Below are 17846 nucleotides of genomic sequence, written 5' to 3'. Positions count from 1 at the left end.
GCCCTGTTTAAAATAACTAAATAAGGCACTTAAAGAGGTTTTAAAAATTGATAACTCCGTGCACGGGATCGATCTTCATTACTGCCCAGGTGGAATTTTTTTTTTTTTCTCCCCCCCTCTTCTGGCTTTTTTCAGCTCAAAAAACTCACCCGCCCACGCCGGCCCCATTAATGAGAAACGTCAAGGGCTCCTTAACAATGTCCTTTCATCAGCCCGAGGCGCTGCCAGCATCCCGCTCACGTCAATTCGCACCTCCCGGCCCAGCTCCTGCATCCCGGCCGCGAGTGATGGAGCGCAGAGCCCCGGCTCCGGCCGGGCTGGGCACCGCCTCCGGCCCCAAAGCCCCGACAGACGCGGCCGGGACGCTCCGCGTCGGGCTGGGGAGCGGCCTGGCTCCCCACCTCTGCATCGCCCCGCTGGGGAAGCAGCAAAACGTGGGGGCTGCCCTCCCCCGGCCTCCAGCCTGCAGCCATGGGGCCAAGGATGCTCGTCCTGGATCCCCCCGGGGGGATAATGGGGAGAGGAAAAGGGGTCTGGAAGAGTGGGGAAGGGAGGGGATTCGTGGCTGGGTAAAAATGATTAACGTGAGAAAAATGGGGGTGGGAAGAAGCAAAGCACGTGGAGAGGTGAGGTTTGAGGGCAGGGAGGGAGAAAAGGTTTGGTGAGGACACGGGTTCTGGGGGAAAAAAGAGAAGATTGGGAAAAAAAGGAAAAAAGGAGGGAAAAATGAGAATAAAAGGAAAAAAATAGGAAAAAAGAAAATAAAAAAGAGAGAAAAAGTAAAGAGAGAAAAGGAAGAAGAGAAAAAATAGGAAAAAAGGGAGGAAAAAAGAGAAAAAAAGGAAAAAAAATTGCAAAAAAAGAGAAAAAAATAAAGAGAAGAAAATAAGAAAAAATAGAGAAAAAGAGAAGAAAAAGAGAAAAAAAAAAGAAAAATGGCAAAAAAGAGAAGAAAATAAAAAAGAGAAGAAAATAAAAAAGAGAAAAAAACTAAGGAGAGAAAGGTAAAAAGAGAAAAAGAGAAAAGAGAAAAAAGTAAATATAAAGAGAGAAAAAAGGAAAAAAAAGGAAAAAGGAAAAAGGAAAAAGAAAAAAGAAAAAAGAAAAAAAGAGAAAAAAGAAAAGTAAAAAGAGAAAAAAAAAGAGTAAAGAGGAAAAAAAAGTTTAAAAAAGGCTAAAAAAAAAGAGAAAAAGAATATAAAAAGGAGGAATAAAGCAGAAAATGGGAGCAGTGGGAGCAATGTCCCTGTGCCCGTGTGTGTGTGTGTGTTTCTCACACCCTACAGGCGCTGTTTGGAACCCGGGCAGGGCCTTGACCAGGCTGCACAGCCCAAAGGGGGAAGATTTCCCTTTTTCCCTTTGTTTTTCCCGAGGAGCGCAGGGCACGGCCCCTCCCGCCGCAGCCTCGGCACCACAGCCCCGCTGCCCTTCTCCGAGGGTATAAAAAGGAACACAATTAAACCTGTAAATGCAATTCTTCAAGGGGTTTTGCGTTCCTGGAAGGTTCTTATCGGGAAATTATTCTTGAAATAGTCCCTAAATCTTCCAGGATTCCCCTTGGGATACCGCGCTGTAAGTTTTTAAGGAATTTTCTAAAGGTTTAATCATTTTTGCATTTTCTTTAAGGAAGCAGCTTTGCAACACCACCTTTCCTAATAAATAACCATGTTAATACCAAGTCTCTTGGAGCTGGGTGCAACACAATATTTATAGATAATCTAAATTTAAAGTAGGGGGAAAAATGATTAAAAGTGGCAATCTGTGATTTTTCCAGAAGAAATAATCATAGTGGCATAGAATGGTTTGGGGTGAAAAGGATCTTAAAAATCATAATAGTAATAATGATAAGGATAAAAATAATAATAGTAATAGATGTTAAAAGAAACAATAGTTTAAAATCACCACTCATTTCTAACTTAACACGATTTGGAAAGTGTCCTACCAACATCAGCAATTCCACTGATAAAGAAAATATCAATATCACTTCAAAAAAGTTCCCAATGCTTGAGAACTGCTTAAAAAAAAAAGAAATAGAAACTCTGAAGGGCCAGAACTTGCTCGCCCCAATCAGATGACTAATTCCTCTAATTCCAAAGGCCAGGAAATTTGGGCACATCTCGAGAAAGGTCCCCACCACGCCAATGAATCGTTTTTCTGTTCGAGATGCCTCCAGTCTGAGCTCATTACGCCGCAAACCCGGCGTGCATGGAAGTGATCTGTAACAATCCTGAGGCCTGGGGCCCTTTTCCATTTGGGATTGATACATGGGGTGGAATCTACATTTTTCATCGAACAGTACAACCAGTGTGGCTGCAGTTCTGCTGCAAATCTGATGCAGGAAATACAAGAGAGTCCTTCAAAAATATTCCCACTTGCCTTGGACTGGCTGCAGAGCTTGTTTGTAAGGGGAAAAAAAATAAGAACCTGCTGCAAAATTCAGTTTCTTCCCTGGTCAAGGGCATCTATTTCATTCTCAATGCAATTCTGCCAAAACAAATATTATTTTTGACTCTTTCATTACCCCTGGCCCAGGGAAGGGGCACTGGAGCAGTGTGCTGGTCTGGGATGCTGCAGGCCAGGATGTGCCAAGAGCGTGGCCGGGCTGGATGGGGGCACTGGCAGGGCAGGGAAAGCCAATTCCCAGGAAAAAAGCACAACGCTGGTGCCTGCCAGGGGGCAGGGGCTGGCTTGTCACATATAGGGGGTGTGGGGTGCTTTCATCAGCTCCAGACACCATCCTCATCCTCACCAATGGGATGGGCACCCTGGGCATCTGTGGGGGCAGAGAGTGACCCAAACCTAACCCAACCCCAAATCCCTGCACCTCCTTGGTGCTGCATTATTTTATTTTATTACTACTTTGTTTATATACAAAATATTTATATATATATATATATATATATTAAAAATTTGTCTATCGCTCTAATATGTCTTTTATATGTATGTATATATGTATGTATGTATGTATATATGTATGCATATTTATGCATATGCCCACACACAAATACATGTATTTCACTAAAGCCGGGTGCATTTTGGGGTGCCCAGGGTTTTGTTTCCGTTCAAAGCCCCCCAGAACCCCCGAACCTGGGGGGACCCGGCCCCGCCGCGCCCCCAGCCCTGCGCCGCGCGCCCTCTGTCGGGCAGCGCCCGAACTGCAACCGCCTGTCCCCGTCCCCGTCCCCAAATGTCCCTGTCCCCAAATGTCCCTGTCCCCAAATGTCCCTGTTCCTGTCCCTGTTCCTGTCCCTGTCCTTAGCCCTGTCCCTGTCCCTAACCCCGTCCCTGTCCCTGACTGTCCCTGTCCTTAGCCCTGTTCCTGACTGTTCCTGTTCCTGTCCCTGTCCTTGTCCCTGTCCGTCCCCGTCTCCATGTCCCTGTCCCTGTCCTTGTCCCTGTTCCTGACTGTCCCTATCCCACCTCCACCTGTCCCTCTCCATCCCTGACTGACCCTGTCCAAGTCCCTTTCCCTGTCCATCCCTTCTTGTCCCTGTCCTGTCCCCCTGAGCCTGTTCCTGCCCATCCCCAGCTTACCTATCCCATCTTTTCCCCGTCCCTGTCTCCCTGTCCCTCCCTGACTGTCCCTGCCCACCCTGTCCACTTGACTTGTCCTGTCCATCTCTGACTGACCCTGTTGCTTTTTCTGTCCCTTCTTGTCCCTGCCCTGTCCCGCTCTGTCCCATGCCTCTCCCTGCCCATCCCCTCCTTGCCCCATCCCTGCCTGTCCCTGCCCACCTGAATCCCTGACCCAGAACAGGATTTCATTCCCAAAATTGGCTGTTTCCCTGGGAAAGGCATCACCTGCCCCAATCCCAGCACTCCCCATCCCTGTCCCCACAAAAACAAAGTCACATCCCTGAAAAAGCCCAAATATCTGAAAAAAACCCTCAAACATTGAGGGATGCAAATGTGGGAAAGGTTAAAGTTGACATTTGCTGCCGCCTGCTTTTGGTGGCAGCATGTATTAGAGATATAAAAAAAATAATAAAATACACCCAAACTGTACATATTATAAGGCCGTATTTTTATCTCGGGGTTCTGGTGACACGTACAAACCACTTGAGCTTTGCTTCTGTGCTTTATATCGCCACGAGAAACCCTTGATAAAAATACAGCTTTATATTGTACAGTGGGGTATAGTTTATTTTCCCCATATATCACACCCTGTGTTTTATTTATAAACAGACCCAAAGACACTTGCACATGCAAAGCAGTTTTTTTATTGAAGTAATTCTGAGGTATCAATAACCCTGGATTAACTAACGCACTGCCACACAATAATTTTTGGGGGGCAGCAATGGCCTTTCTAAAGAGACATCCATGAAAATATGATAAAACACATAAAAAAATCAGTATTTCCATGTTACAATTTACGATTCCCATACTGGAAATTTCAGCTTCTGGTGGCTTGTACTCACAGAGAACCCTGCTAAAACCACCTCAAAATTTAACTTTAATGTTTCTTGAATTTCTTCCAACGGAGAGGCTACGGGAAATAAAGCTTTGGAAAACAGAGAAACATGGAAATCTGAAGGAAAACTCAAATGATAAAAGAATGTGCTGCTGATAAAGAAGCAACTACGACGAGCTTTTTAGTATTTTGCCAAATCTGGCTAATCAAACTGCTTATCCAAAATATACAATTTGTCAGGATCATCTCTTCCCCTGCTCTACACAAAAAAAAAAAAAAAAAAAAAAAAATTCCCATCTCCCCATGCAAAAAGAAAAGGCAGGAGTAAGGAATTCAACAGCTGCCTGCCTTTGCACAGATCTCACTGTGCTCCTTTAACTCCTGCTCAGGTGAAAAACCATTTTATGCCCCAAAGTGGGGAGGGGGAGCTGGGCAGGGGCGGGCAGAGCCCAGCGTGCCAGGCTGGGCCACTCGCCGCGAGCCAGGCGCCTCCTCAGGGGGAAGCTTCCACCTCACATTTGCCACGTCCCTCCCACTCCCTTATCCCTGCTTTAATGGACATTAAAAATAGAACAAAACAGGGCTGGAGATGGGAACAAAATCCATGCACAACAGGCCTGGATCGCTGTAGTCATTCTGCTGTAAAATGCAAAAACAAGAAAGGGCAGCCGAGCTGCCTCCCCCAGGACGCATCCCGCTTTTTTAATATAGTGGTGCCACCACACATTTCACTTTGGATGTTGCATTATATTTATGTGTCACTCAAATATTTACCATTTTCCTGAATTCTGCAGGGTGCTCTGAGAGAGAGAGCTCGTTACAAGGCGAGGAGCCGTGGGTGTGTGCCGGGGCTGGTTAGCAGCCCCCTCCCCGTGCCAGCTTCTCCTTCTGCAGCTTCTCGTGGGACAGCAGCCACTCCTTCATCAGCTGTCCCCCGCCGTAGTTCCCGCTGTCCCCGCTGCTGCGGATCACCCTGTGGCACGGGATGATGATGGGGATCTGCAGAACACCCCAAAACCCAGGAGGAGCAAAGGGTGAGGCCGAGGGGAGACAGGAACAACGGGATGTGTCCCTCAGTGCCCTGGTGGGGATCTGCCACAGGCTGGGCTCCATGGCCTTGGTGTCTTCCAGCCTGAATGATGCTGTGATTCCATGAGTCTGGAAATCCAGCACTGTAGAAGCCAGCAGCTGTGAGGCACTGGGCTGGCAGGGACGTGGAGCTCCCACGTCAGAGCACAAACAGAGCCCATCACCATCCCTGAAGATGTCCCATCACCCCAGTTCTCAGGAAATAACAGCCATGGACAGGAATTTTAATACATAAAAATGATGTAAAGTCTTTAAAAGGATAAACCTGAGATATTAAATCCCATATATAAAATGTTCCCTGCAGCACCAGGTCCTGCTGCCCTGCGCCAGCTGAGCCCTCCATGCCCAGGGTGGGGAACGAAGCCTCAGAGACCCAAAATGCACATGAAGAACTCTTTAAATTGTTCCCTGGCAGGGTGGGCAGCCCTGGCACAGGTGCCCAGAGCAGCTGGGGCTGCCCCTGGATCCCTGGCAGTGCCCAAGGCCAGGCTGGACACTGGGGCTGGGAGCACCTGGGACAGTGGGAGGTGTCCCTGCCATGGCAGGGTGGGAATGGGATGAATTTTAAGGTCCATTCCCACTCAACCCATTCTGGGATGCCATGATCATCCAAGGACTAGGAGATTTCTGGGAAGAAATAGATTATTGAGAAGGGATCCCAGTGCCTGAGCTCCCCAGCAGATCCTCTTCCTGCTGCAGCACCTCCATGTGCACCCTAGAGAAATTCTCTGGAAGACCAAGGCATTATTTATTATTTAGCAGCCAGCCAATCCAAAATGGGCTGTGAATTTTTAAAACCTCCAACAGGAGAAGTTTGATTCTGACCTAACCGATTTTAAGAACTCTTTTTTTTTTCCTCCTCTCTGCCTTCTACTCCCTATCATTTATAACCACAAGACACAGATTCTGCAAAATCAATGCCAGAAGTTACATAATGGACTGATAATGCAGAGGAGAACATAAACGTGGGGGTTTTTTTATTTTTTTTTTTATTTTTTATTACAGGTGATTATCATAGCTGAAGTACACACCATAAAAACTGCAATACATCATCTCTAATCACGGGAGTGTTTTGGTGACTGCATAGTAATGGCATTGCAACAGTGGGGCTGGGACAACATCACTCACCCAAAAGGGCAGTTCCCACAAATCTGGGGATCTTAAGTCAAAAATTGTAATTTATTTCTGTGTAGACACACAGACAAATTGCACACTTTACCCTCACTTATTTTAATCCCATTTAACCACACAGTTCAAGCACTGTGGTGTATTTGAGCCTGGGATACACAAACCCCAAAGTAGCTGAACAGCTACTGGCCAGACCATAAATTGAGAAGGGCTTTTTTGGGGGGTGTTCTTTCAGTTTACTTAACTAATTTCAGTGCCTGAAATCTAAAATCTTAATCTCAGCCCACATGAGAGTACACACAGGTGCTAATTGTTGATCAGGGTTTAAATAAAAAACTGCTTCCAATATCTGCTTTATTGGAGGTGGCAATGCCACAAGTGATGAATCCATCTGTGACAGCTCCAGTGAGTACCAATAAAAGCTTTGCTCCATGCCAAGCCATCCCACTGTAGGTTTATGACTTCTTCAAAGAAATTGTTTTTTTTTTTTTTTTTGCAAGTGTTTTTCTGGTTTGGGGTTTCTCTGCTTTTTTACACTTCCCGCAGTTACTGCAGGAGGCTTGGCTTGAGTGACAAAGCCATAATAATGCACTGTAAAACATCTCTGAGGTTCATTTGCAATTCTTTAAAAATACACACAGCAAAGCAGCAGAGTTTGGTGGCAAAGCTATAAATCTTGGTGGAGAAAGAGAAAAAAAAAGGACTTTATTTTCAGTTGTGGGGTCTTGGATGATCCCTGAGTGGGTGCAGGACCTGCTCACAGCACGGGGAAGTGGGGCTGAGCTGTCACCACACAGCAAACAGAGGAGGTATGAAATTAATGCCACTTTTTCCATGGCCAAAACAAAGAATTCCACACTGAGATTGTCCCAACACAAGTGCCCATCCGTCACCCTCCACAGCTCTGGATGTAGAAGTGGTACAAAGACCATACCAGCGCTGTAATTTAAAAATATTGAATATTGCTTCAGTTTGGCTTAATTGTGGTGACAACGTTCAGCCTACTAAAATAATTAAACCTGCTAAAATTTATTAGGGCCCTAAGGACATTTTAGAGGGAGAACTACCCTAGTCTGGAGCTTTAATGCCTCAGCTACATTTAATGTAATTTTTATCAATAACCAAGCAGCTCATAATATTATAGCACCGCTGAAATCTTCATGCTGTGAAATCTAATTCCTCTCCTCCACGAATCCATCACGCACGCAGCCCCTACCTCAAACGCTATAAAACTTCCAAACCCAGAGATTTGTCTCCAACAAAAAAATAATATGAAGGAGCCCTCGGATCGATGCCGGAGTCCCTGTGATTCAGGCACCAGCTGAATATTTTCTCCAACTTCGCTTTTGTTCTTCTGGGTAGAGGCCCACAAGGGAAAGAGCTTGTTTTCACTCGCAGCCTCATCAATACCTAAATCCTGGTGAACAAGTGACACTGAGAAGCTGTAATCAATAGCTCCCTGTGCGTTTTTTCTTCTGGTCAAATGGTTCAGCACTACTGACAGCCCTGACACTCGGAACATGATGCTAAATCTTTATCAACAGCCATCTGGGTGAGTGGCAGAACAAGGCTGGGCCGGTCATTAGCGCTCCTGGGCGATCTGTGAATAAACCAACTCCTCCAGAATGCGTTTGTTTAGGGAAAAAAGGTGGGGGAAAAGCTCCCTGCCCACAGGATGGATCACTGTGAACTGCTTTTAGGGAATTTCGGTGCTCTGGCTGCTCCCAGTGCTCAGTGTGAGGTGAGGGAAATGTCCCATGGCGTGGCTGGAGAGCTGCTGATGTGCCTGGCTCAGCCAGGGCGAAATGGAAACAGCTGAGATGGGATCACACTGAGACACACTCAGCAAAAACCAGACTCATGGTTTGCTCATGTCACAGAATCCCAGACTGGCTCGGGCTGGCAGGGACCTTAAAGATCACCCAGTTCCAACCCCTGCTTTTTCTCCACCTCTTCCCCAGCAGAAACAAATCCCGTGATGTGACCTAAGGAAGCAAAGGTATTGGGAATGAAAATAGTAGGGAAAGGTTCATCCCCAGAGGGTGCTGGGCACTGTCCAGGCTCCCCAGGGAATGGGCACAGCCGCAAGGCTGCCAGAGATGCCCAGGTGGGATTTCGGGATGCCTGTGCAGGGCCAGCAGCACCTGTGCTTCCCACGGACTGCTCTGGGAACAGGGCTGGGACATATCCTTCTGTCACAAGGAATTGTGGAGTGTGTGCTGGGGCAAAATGAGTGACAGCGAGATGTGGTTTGGAAGTGTGAGGCTTGATGGGAATCAATGGATGATCCTTGGGTCCCTTCCAGCTCAGGACGTTCCCTGGTTCAGCGGATGAACACACAGGCACTTTGATGCGTCCATGGTGTTTCAGATCCACCCACCACAATTTTCTCACAAATGCACAACTGCTCCCCCAGCGTTCCAAACATTTTGGTTGAGTATCCATGATGTAGCTCAATGTTATATCCATGATTCAGGATGGATTGGTGCAATATCCTTGATTTAGGACAGATTGGTACCAGGATCAGGCTGTGCCCCTGGTTGGGGTGAGCCCAAGGACCAGCACAGTTGGAGAGGGCACAAACCCAGTGCAGAGAGCTCTGAGTGCTGTGATCAGACCTCTGAAGATGTCTTATTTAAGGCACAGAACACTCATTTAGGATGGCCTTGGACTAATCAGCCCAACATTCTCCATTTCCCGTGAGCGTCTGTGATTTCTTTTTGATCCTCCTCTACCAGTCTAATGAGATTTTTAATTGAACTTTATGGGTTCCCTTTGAGGACCACAGACCTCGCAGTCAGTGTGAACCACAGCAAACTCTGGGAAGCCTCTCCTGTCAAAGGTGAGCCATCCCCACCCTGTCCTGGGCATGAACTGAGGCAGCTGCTGCTGCCGGCACCTCTTCCACCTTCTCGTGAAGCTGAAGCTCAGGCCAGGAATTAAGTGGAGCATCCCAGCTGCAAGGGGAAACCTGTGGAATGTGCTCTACCCAAAGAGAAGACCAAGCCTTGACTCACAGGAGGGAGAAATGTGCTGGTGTCTGGTGGAGGAAGGTGAGTTTGTGATTTTATCCAAGTGTTTGAGGGACAAATGTGATGACAACGTGATGCCCAGCTCAAGGTTATTTCAAAGGGCCCTTTTTCCTGATACTGCCACCCTCATTAAATGAGGGTTATCACAAATCCATCCTCCACCACACCAGGATGCTCCAAGCCCCATCCAAGCCTTGAGCACTTCCAGGGATGGGTTTGGGGTTTGGATGAGGGTTTAGACCCTGGGTACCTCTTGAGCAATCTCTGACCTCTCATGTTTTTTCACACTGGTCCTCTCAGTATTTTCTTTAATCAGATTTCTACGAGGCTGCAAGGTGGAGTTGCAAATTGGGTCAGAAAATCTGTTTTCGCAAGAGTTGACGGCTTTATACACAGAAATAACAAAGGTGAGGGTTTTTTCTTTTTTGCAGTGCCACATTTTATCTTTATCTCTCACCTCATGCATAAAATCCGTGTGTATTGCACACAGCCAGCCTGCACATGATGGCTCACAGGCGAAGGACCAGGAGACATTTCTGGGGTAAATATCAGGGGCAGTGAACAGTTGCTCACACTCAGGTGCAAAAGAATGATGTGTGTGTGTGTTTGCATGTGGAATATGGATGGAATTTCAGATTACCTCCAGGAGATGAGCAGTGGCAAAATTGTGGTTTGCGATGGGCAGGACTCTCATTACAGCACTGATTTTTTTTTTTTTTTAATCATCAGCTTTCTATGATGAAATATTGAGGTGGTATTATATTAATACAGCTCTTTTCCCTACAGCTATACATTATTATCTATAACCATAGCTTAAAAATTTTCTGCTGGGGACAGAAACCACTGCAGCGACGGTATGGGCTGGGAAATGGCAATAATAACTAGGACCCCATTTAAAAAAAAATTGCAGGAGCTTTGCTGTATATTTTCAGAACTATTTTCATCCTTCCTCACAGGGGAAAAAGCAGGAATTTTCACACCACAACCTGCTGTTACTGCTACTTTGGATGCTGCTGCTCCACTGCAGCCTGAGGGCAAAGCTGGGTACATTTCTAGGCGATGGCAATTACATCTCCTTTTGCACAACACTGGATTGTTATTCTTTGAGAACTGTTTCCTGTAGGTTTGCATTGGATTGCCTTATCTTAATGTACACCAGATTATATTGGAAAGCATTCCATCATATTAAAATAGTTTGTATTGTCAAGTACAATGCGGGCTATTGACAAAACACTGCTCACAGGAGCTGCTTCACAGGGACAGCTGATGGATGCTGCAAACAGCAGGGTGGGCTCAGAGCTTAACCCCACATGGAACTGTGTGGGTCTCCCTGTCTGGGTGCTGCCTGTGGGGAATTGTGGAATGGGATGGGCTCTAAGGTCCCTTCCAACCCAGATTGTTCTGGGGTTGTTTGGCTCTGTGGGTTTAGGGATTGAACTGCTCCTCAAACAGTGCAGGCACATCCAGCTGAGCCCCCAAACCCTCCGAGCCAGGATGGGGCTGATCCCAACCCATACAGCACCCGCTGAACACCACAGCAGCTGCACACACCCACCCAGGTGACTCAGGGGCACAAATACACCTGAAAAGCTAAGCCCAGACAAAGAAAAGGGAAAACAGACACAGATCACTTAGCAAAAGAACATTTTTCCCCCAAATCCACAGGCTTAACCTGGAGTGCTGCTGCCTCCAGCAGGTTCAAATTCAGGCAACTCACCTCCAGAATCCCAGACTGGCTGGGGTTGGAAGGGACCTGAAACTCATCCCATTACATCCCTGCCAGGGGCAGGGACACCTTCCACTGTCCCAGGGTGCTCCTGGCCTTGTTTTCAGAATTGTACTTATGCCAGAGTGGATGTTTTTAACACAACCAAAAACACTCATAATCTGCCAGCTTAAGCCCACGTGGAAGATAAAAGACTTCCCCAGCCTAAAAATACACCAAGAAGTTTGAGAACAACAAACTGTGCAGAGGCTGGTGAGTAACAGGAGCGTTCCTCGTCCCAACCCAACCCAACCCCATAAACGACAGGGCATAAATCACACTAACCTGGGCTGTGCATTATGGCTGATTACAAACACTTACTGACCTTACTCCCCATGGCAGCCCAGTTTTCAGAGCAGATAAATTTGACCCCTCAGAGCCCTCCAAAGCCAGCCTCTCCCAGCAGCTCTGGGCTGGCAGGTGCCCTGCACTCACCGGGTTGCTCCTCATGGCTCCCCCCACGGCTCGAGCTGCCCGGCTGTTGCCAGCAAGATCCGCCAGCTGCTTGTAGGAAACAGCCTCCCCAAACTTGACATCGTTCAGCAGGGTCCACAGCACCTGCCTGGTGAAGGAATCTGCAAGGCACAGGGAGAGAGCACTGCTGGACTGGAGAAATTAGGATGGGACAGTCAAAAAGCCCAACGCAAAGCCAGGCTCGATGGCAGGTTTGTAATTTAAACTGAGGCAGCCCCGTGCACTGTCCTGCTGTTGTGCCCTGTATGGCTACATTTAAATACATGATTATTGCAGAGAGCGCTTGGAGTAGCTGATCACTATAAAAAAAGGATTTAAGGCTTTGATTTTCCTATATTTTTAATTTGCTTCGAGTACAATTATCCTGTTAGCTCGTACAATGTGGCTTTTCCCATTAAATTGGCGGGGTATAAATTAGCATAGAGCCAAATGAAAAGGGAAGGAATAAGTGGCTGTACCTCTCTGACAAAGGCCTGGCATCTCCAGCTAATTTCCAACTTCAGCTGGGACGTGCCAGGGACGCCCTAGAGCCAGCAAACTCTGAATTATCCTGGCTGACTGCATTTCATAGTGGGGAGCCCCGAGCTACTGCTCAGCACTGCACACGCTGCCAAGTGTAAGGACTAGCTGTGACCTTGAATGTCCTGCACATCCTTAATGATGCAGGGGGGGGAAAAAATATATCTAATGTATCGGCCATTATTTTAATTTTAATTCGGCAGCAAATTGCTTTAAGTGTTCCAATTGCTGAAATAATGAATAAGCAAATGCATTAGGAGAGGCTTTCTTTGGCATCTCAGGGTGTCACCCAGCCCAGGGTGGTTTCAAGGAAGGAAAAGGGATAGTCCTGTTTGGATTTGAGTTGGGTTGAACACCTCTTGCTCCTCCAAGGCACCTGGAAAAGCTCTGAAGAGCCAGCTCTTGGATAACTTACTGAGAGGAGTGAGCTGGTGACTGAAAAAGGGGGAAAATAGGAGAAGAGGCCCCTTCCCCCAGCTGAGGGCCTCAACCTCCTGCTCTGGCAAGGAAACAAACTGATTAAAAACATTTTCTTTCTTTAGTTGTCAAAGAAGACATTGATTACCTTCCGTAGGAAGGTACAGAAATGTGATTTTGTTCTTAAAGGAAACCCATACGGCGTTATGTGTGTGTTAAATAATAAAAATCACTTCTTAACTGAAGGGAATGATAATCACTTCATTGAAAAAATCTGTTTAGTCTTTATTATAACATTAAGCAAATTAAACATCAGCATAATCCAGGTGATACGAGAAAAGGGTCATCAAAGAAATTAACTTTGTTGTTCATTAATTTACATGGATTAGTAGAGGGCAAAGAGATAGCAAATCTGCTCTAGTTTTTTATGATATAATTTCAAACTGTACACCATTTGTGGCAGTAGGGTGACTTTGGGGTTAATCAGACTGATTTGTCCTTTTAATTGCTTTCTATTCAAAGAAAATTCATTAGATAATGTTCTCTTCAAAATTCATGAATCAATTTAACTGAAGAAACCACATTAACAGCTTTGGGTTCATTAGCACAAGCAGTTGTGTTACTGGCTGATTGCTACCAGGGTTTCCTTAGGCAAACAGATTTTGTTTACTGTGATTCCTTCAGAAAGGTTTATTTCAAATCAAACGGGTCCTTCTTATTTTCTTAACCTGTTTCATCTGCCAGGATTAGCTTTACCCTCCCTGCTCAGGGGTCCTGGGGAGTCACCGCCCCATGGCATCTTTTAAATGACCAGAAAATTCCTTTTTTACTCTCAGTTTTGGCAGGTTGGGATGGGATGGACCTGAAACTTTTGGGAACCTGTTGGAATCAGGGAGAAAACGGAGCAAAGTGCACTGGACAGGGAGCAGCTGGGGGAGGATGCGGCAGCCGCAGAGCCCCAAGTGATGCCCAAATTCCCAAGGACAGGCTGGCACAGGGGCACAGATCATCCTCCTCTCCCACACAGGGACACAGAGGCAATCCGTGCCTCTGCTCCCACATAAAACACTCGTGGAGGGTTCACAAGGATGAAATATTTAGCAATCGTGCACATCATTTTGGAAACGTATCTGAAAACTCAGTTTCATCCTGCGGGGAGCAAAGGCATTAATTAGTTTAAGCAGCTCGAAGAGGCAGTGCCAAATGCTGTTCCTGAACTGTCTGCAGGTGTGAGTGCCCGTCAGCACAACCTGCCCAGATGAGGTGGGTGAACTTTGCCCAATTTTCAGTGTGCCAGCGTTTTTATGCTGTTAAATGTCCTTATAAAGTGCTGTGAAATCCCCACACAAGAATGAACACACAGGAATTCTCTGGCTCCGTGGGAACTCCATGTCCTGGGGAGGCTGATCAACAGGAGCACCACGAGGTTTTGTCCTTCCTGTGCCCCCACCTGCACGTGGGGTCAGCAAAAACCCAGGAGAGCCCCTGACCACCAGGAACACCTGGCACCATCCCAGGTGCTCCCAGCCCCAGTGTCCAGCCTGGCCTTGGGCACTGCCAGGGATCCAGGGGCAGCCCCAGCTGCTCTGGGAATCCCATCCTGTTGGAAACTGAGACTTTTGGACTTTCAGCTGGCAGGCACTGACCCCCAAGGGAACACTGCATTTGACCTGAGGCCGTGGAGAAGCTTCCAAAATGGAATGGCAGAACGGGGATTGTGGGTGTGGAGTTTGAGTAGAAGTGTGTGATATCACAGGCTGGGAAACTCAGAGCTGAAGGGCTTAGAATACGGCAATATAGGTAAAGCAAGATGGAGGGTTTAGGGTGGAGGCTGGTCCTTGTTCTTCACCTTCTTCTCCATGGGTTTGGGTGGTTTTGTGTAATTGGATAAAAAAGTCCTCATTGCAGATCACAGGTGGTTGGTTATTAAGTTTAAAGTAAAAATAATTGAGGTGTCATTTCTTAATTGGACAGTTTATCCTTAAAAGGCCTTGTAGAGAGAGAGATGGGGCTCCATTTTCAGTTTGTTGAAGTGCTGCAGAACTCAGGGTTTGTGAGACTGTGACATGGATAAGAACTAACAAACACCTGAGTCCCAACAAGAAATATCCTCTCCAGGGTATTAATCCAGGGTTGGGATTAAATAGACATTTAATCCCAACCCTGGCAGAAGAAAAAGAAGTGAAGACTTGACATTAGTGGTGATCCTGTGTGAGGAAGAAACCGAAGGATTGGGACCTCCCTGAAGAACAAAGAAGATAAAACTCAACACCATCCCATCCCCTCCCCACCCTCACAGGGAAGAATATTTCCAGATAAATTACCCTGAACCTGTTGTTAATGCCTAAATGCTCAGAGGTCCCTCCTACCAGCCCACTGGGCCTTAATGCTCCAAACAAACATGTGAAATCCATGGGGATAATGGAGAGAAAATCAATTTTACTTGAACACCAGCTGTATCATAACTTTTGACAGTGTAACTGAAGGTGGGAATTAGTCCAAAGAAGGAAAATCATACACTTCTAACTAATAATTATGGAATTATGGAATGGTCTGGGTTGGAAGGGACCTTAAAAATCACTTTATTCCATCCCCTTGCCATGGGAAGGGACACCTTCCACTAAATAATATCTATTATATATTATTTACCTATACATATATGTTTGTATCTAATCTCCAACAAGGATTTTTGGGGTTGGTGAGGGGCTCAGTCCCTCAGGATTCAAGATGGATGAGGGATGAGCAGAGGGACCAGTGCCAGTCCCCTCCTGTCCCCTCTGTATCCCACAGCCTGATGTTCCACCCTTTTTTAATCTCTTTGATTAAGAGGAATTAAAGACAGACTGGTTTTTCCTTCCCCTCAACCCTGATTCCTGGGAATGTTAGTTTTTGTTTGTCATGTTGGTTTATTTTTGTGTTTTTTTTTTTCCCTGCTTTTCTTTTTGTTTGTTTGTTTTTCCCCCAGAGTTTTGCAAATGCAAAGACAGTTATAAACACTTGCTCCTCCTCGGCAGCTTTTTCACAGCCTGCCTGGGGTACTGCACAGACAACTTTTCTTTTTTTTTTTCACTTATTGGTTCTCACTGTTATTACTATTAGCAAAAAAAAAAACCAACCAAAAAACCCCAAAACATTCAAGCACAGCAGTTGAAAAATACCCGAATCTGTTTGGAAAACAGCAGCTCCCACCTGAGCCACAGAACTCAAACTGGCTCCTGGATCTGGGAAGAGCAGGCTCACACTCACACTGCAGAACTTTTCCTGACAACAAATGGTTTCAACCATTAATCCAAGCAATAGAGAAGATTTTTAGCAATTTTGAGACTTATTCCCAAAGCCACGTTAAACCCGTCACCCTACCACAAACTGACCTAGCAAATGATATGTGAAGATATAATTTAATAATTTGTTTAATTCAAATGTTTTTATCTTTTCATGAGGCTGCCCCTGGATCCCTGGCAGTGTCCAAGGCAAGGCAGGCACGGCTTGGAGCACCTGGGACAGTGGAAAATGTCAGCCCACGGCAGGGGTGGCACTGGGTGAGCTTTGAGGTCCTTTCCAGCCCAAACCAGGCTGTGACTCCATCAAATATCAGGCACTTTTATTAAGATGTTATGTATTCCCTGTGCATGTATGTTTGGAAAATGTGATATAATAAAACAGAAACGCAACTATAATATAGAAACTTGCTGTCTGTCTGCACCACTTCAGTGAGAAATGGACCAAAATGCTTCCTTTTAACACCTTGAACGTCCAGGCTGGCTCACACTGAGTGTGAGCTGCATTAAAACCCAATTAATGGGAGCTGTTCCCAGTCCCTGCTTTAACACAGTTTTACACACGGCTCCCTTCAGGTTTCTGAGGGGGTTGTGGGGCCAAATTCTATCCTTAGAAGCAAGGAACTCTCCCTGGAGCTCATCCAGCAGTATTTCTGCAGTTAAACTCCCTGGAAGTCAGGGGATGTTTAACTCCAGCAATAACTGATATTCTGACCCATTTTTTACACAATACCTCGAGAGCAGTTCACTGCAACCTGCAGGAGCAGGTGGAATTTTAGAGCTGATGGAAATGAGCAGCTGGAAGCTCAGCAGTGGCCCTTGGAACTCCCATTCCCAACCCCAAACTTCCAACCCCAGACTTCCAACCCCAAACCCAAACAAGGCTTTATTCAAACCACGACTCCTTCAGCATCAGCAGCTCCATGTCAGCTGAACGTTCAGACTTGGAAAGCCAGGGCAGCCCTGGCCAGGCTGGGCTTGGGTGTGGGAGCTGGGGATGGAGGAGCTGCAGAGCCCTGGCCAAGCCCCTGCTGGGTGTCCCAGCACCCCTGGCAGTGCCTTGTGAGGCTCTGAGCAGCAGTGCTGGGCTTCCATCAAGGAGCCACCTGATCTTCCTGAGCTGCAACTGCTCCAGGAGAGGAGAACAAACGCTCTGCATGAAGAGACAGAGGAAATATCAGCCTCTTCCCAGCCAACAAACTGTGGCAGCCAAGGTTTGTGCTGCAGAGGGGATGGGGAGAAGCATAAAATCCATTTATTTTTCTCCAGCATCTGTTTCATGCCGATTCCTGAGAACCCACCCCGTTTTCCTGCACTAAGATTTCCCTCAGAGATCTGGAGCCTCCTCCTTGGCATTCTGTCCCCCTGATCCACTCTCCTGAGACCCCACCTGCAGTGCTGCACCCAGCTCTGGCTTCCCAACAGGAGGAGGATGTGGAGCTGCTGGAGCCAAAGGAGGCCATGGAGATGCTCCAAGGGCTGGAGCCAGGCTGGAGCCAGGCTGGGAGTGTCCAGCTCCAGGGAGACCCTTCCAGTGCCTCAAGGGGCTCCAGGAGAGCTGCAGAGGGACTGGGGACAAGGGATGGAGGGACAGGAGCCAGGGAATGGCCTCAAGTTACACCAGGGAAGGTTTAGGTTGGAGATTAGGGAAAATTTCCTCACCCAAAGGACTGCCCAGCCCTGGCACATCTGGATTCCCCATCCCTGGGGGGATTTCAAAGCCCTGTGGATGT

At 46.8% G+C, this 17846-nt stretch overlaps 1 protein-coding gene across 2 annotated transcripts in view; it reads right to left on the bottom strand.

Annotated features, from left to right (window-relative positions):
• Nucleotides 1-4717: 4717 nt before the first annotated feature.
• MGMT (O-6-methylguanine-DNA methyltransferase) overlaps nt 4718-17846 on the bottom strand; it is a 138370-nt gene continuing 125241 nt past the window's right edge. For both annotated transcript variants that reach the window (XM_066554794.1, XM_066554795.1), the window contains exons 5-6: nt 11861-12000; nt 4718-5410 (exon numbers count right to left, since the gene is read on the bottom strand). In XM_066554794.1, coding sequence (XP_066410891.1) covers nt 5267-5410; nt 11861-12000 — 284 coding nt within the window. In that variant the 3' untranslated portion in view covers nt 4718-5266. The remainder of the gene's footprint in view (nt 5411-11860; nt 12001-17846) is intronic.

Source organism: Molothrus aeneus, chromosome 8 (assembly GCF_037042795.1).
Source record: "Molothrus aeneus isolate 106 chromosome 8, BPBGC_Maene_1.0, whole genome shotgun sequence".
In the NCBI taxonomy this organism is placed as follows: Eukaryota; Metazoa; Chordata; class Aves; order Passeriformes; family Icteridae; genus Molothrus; species Molothrus aeneus.
Note: the sequence above shows the minus strand (reverse complement) of the source record. Positions and strands in the feature narration are given on the sequence as shown.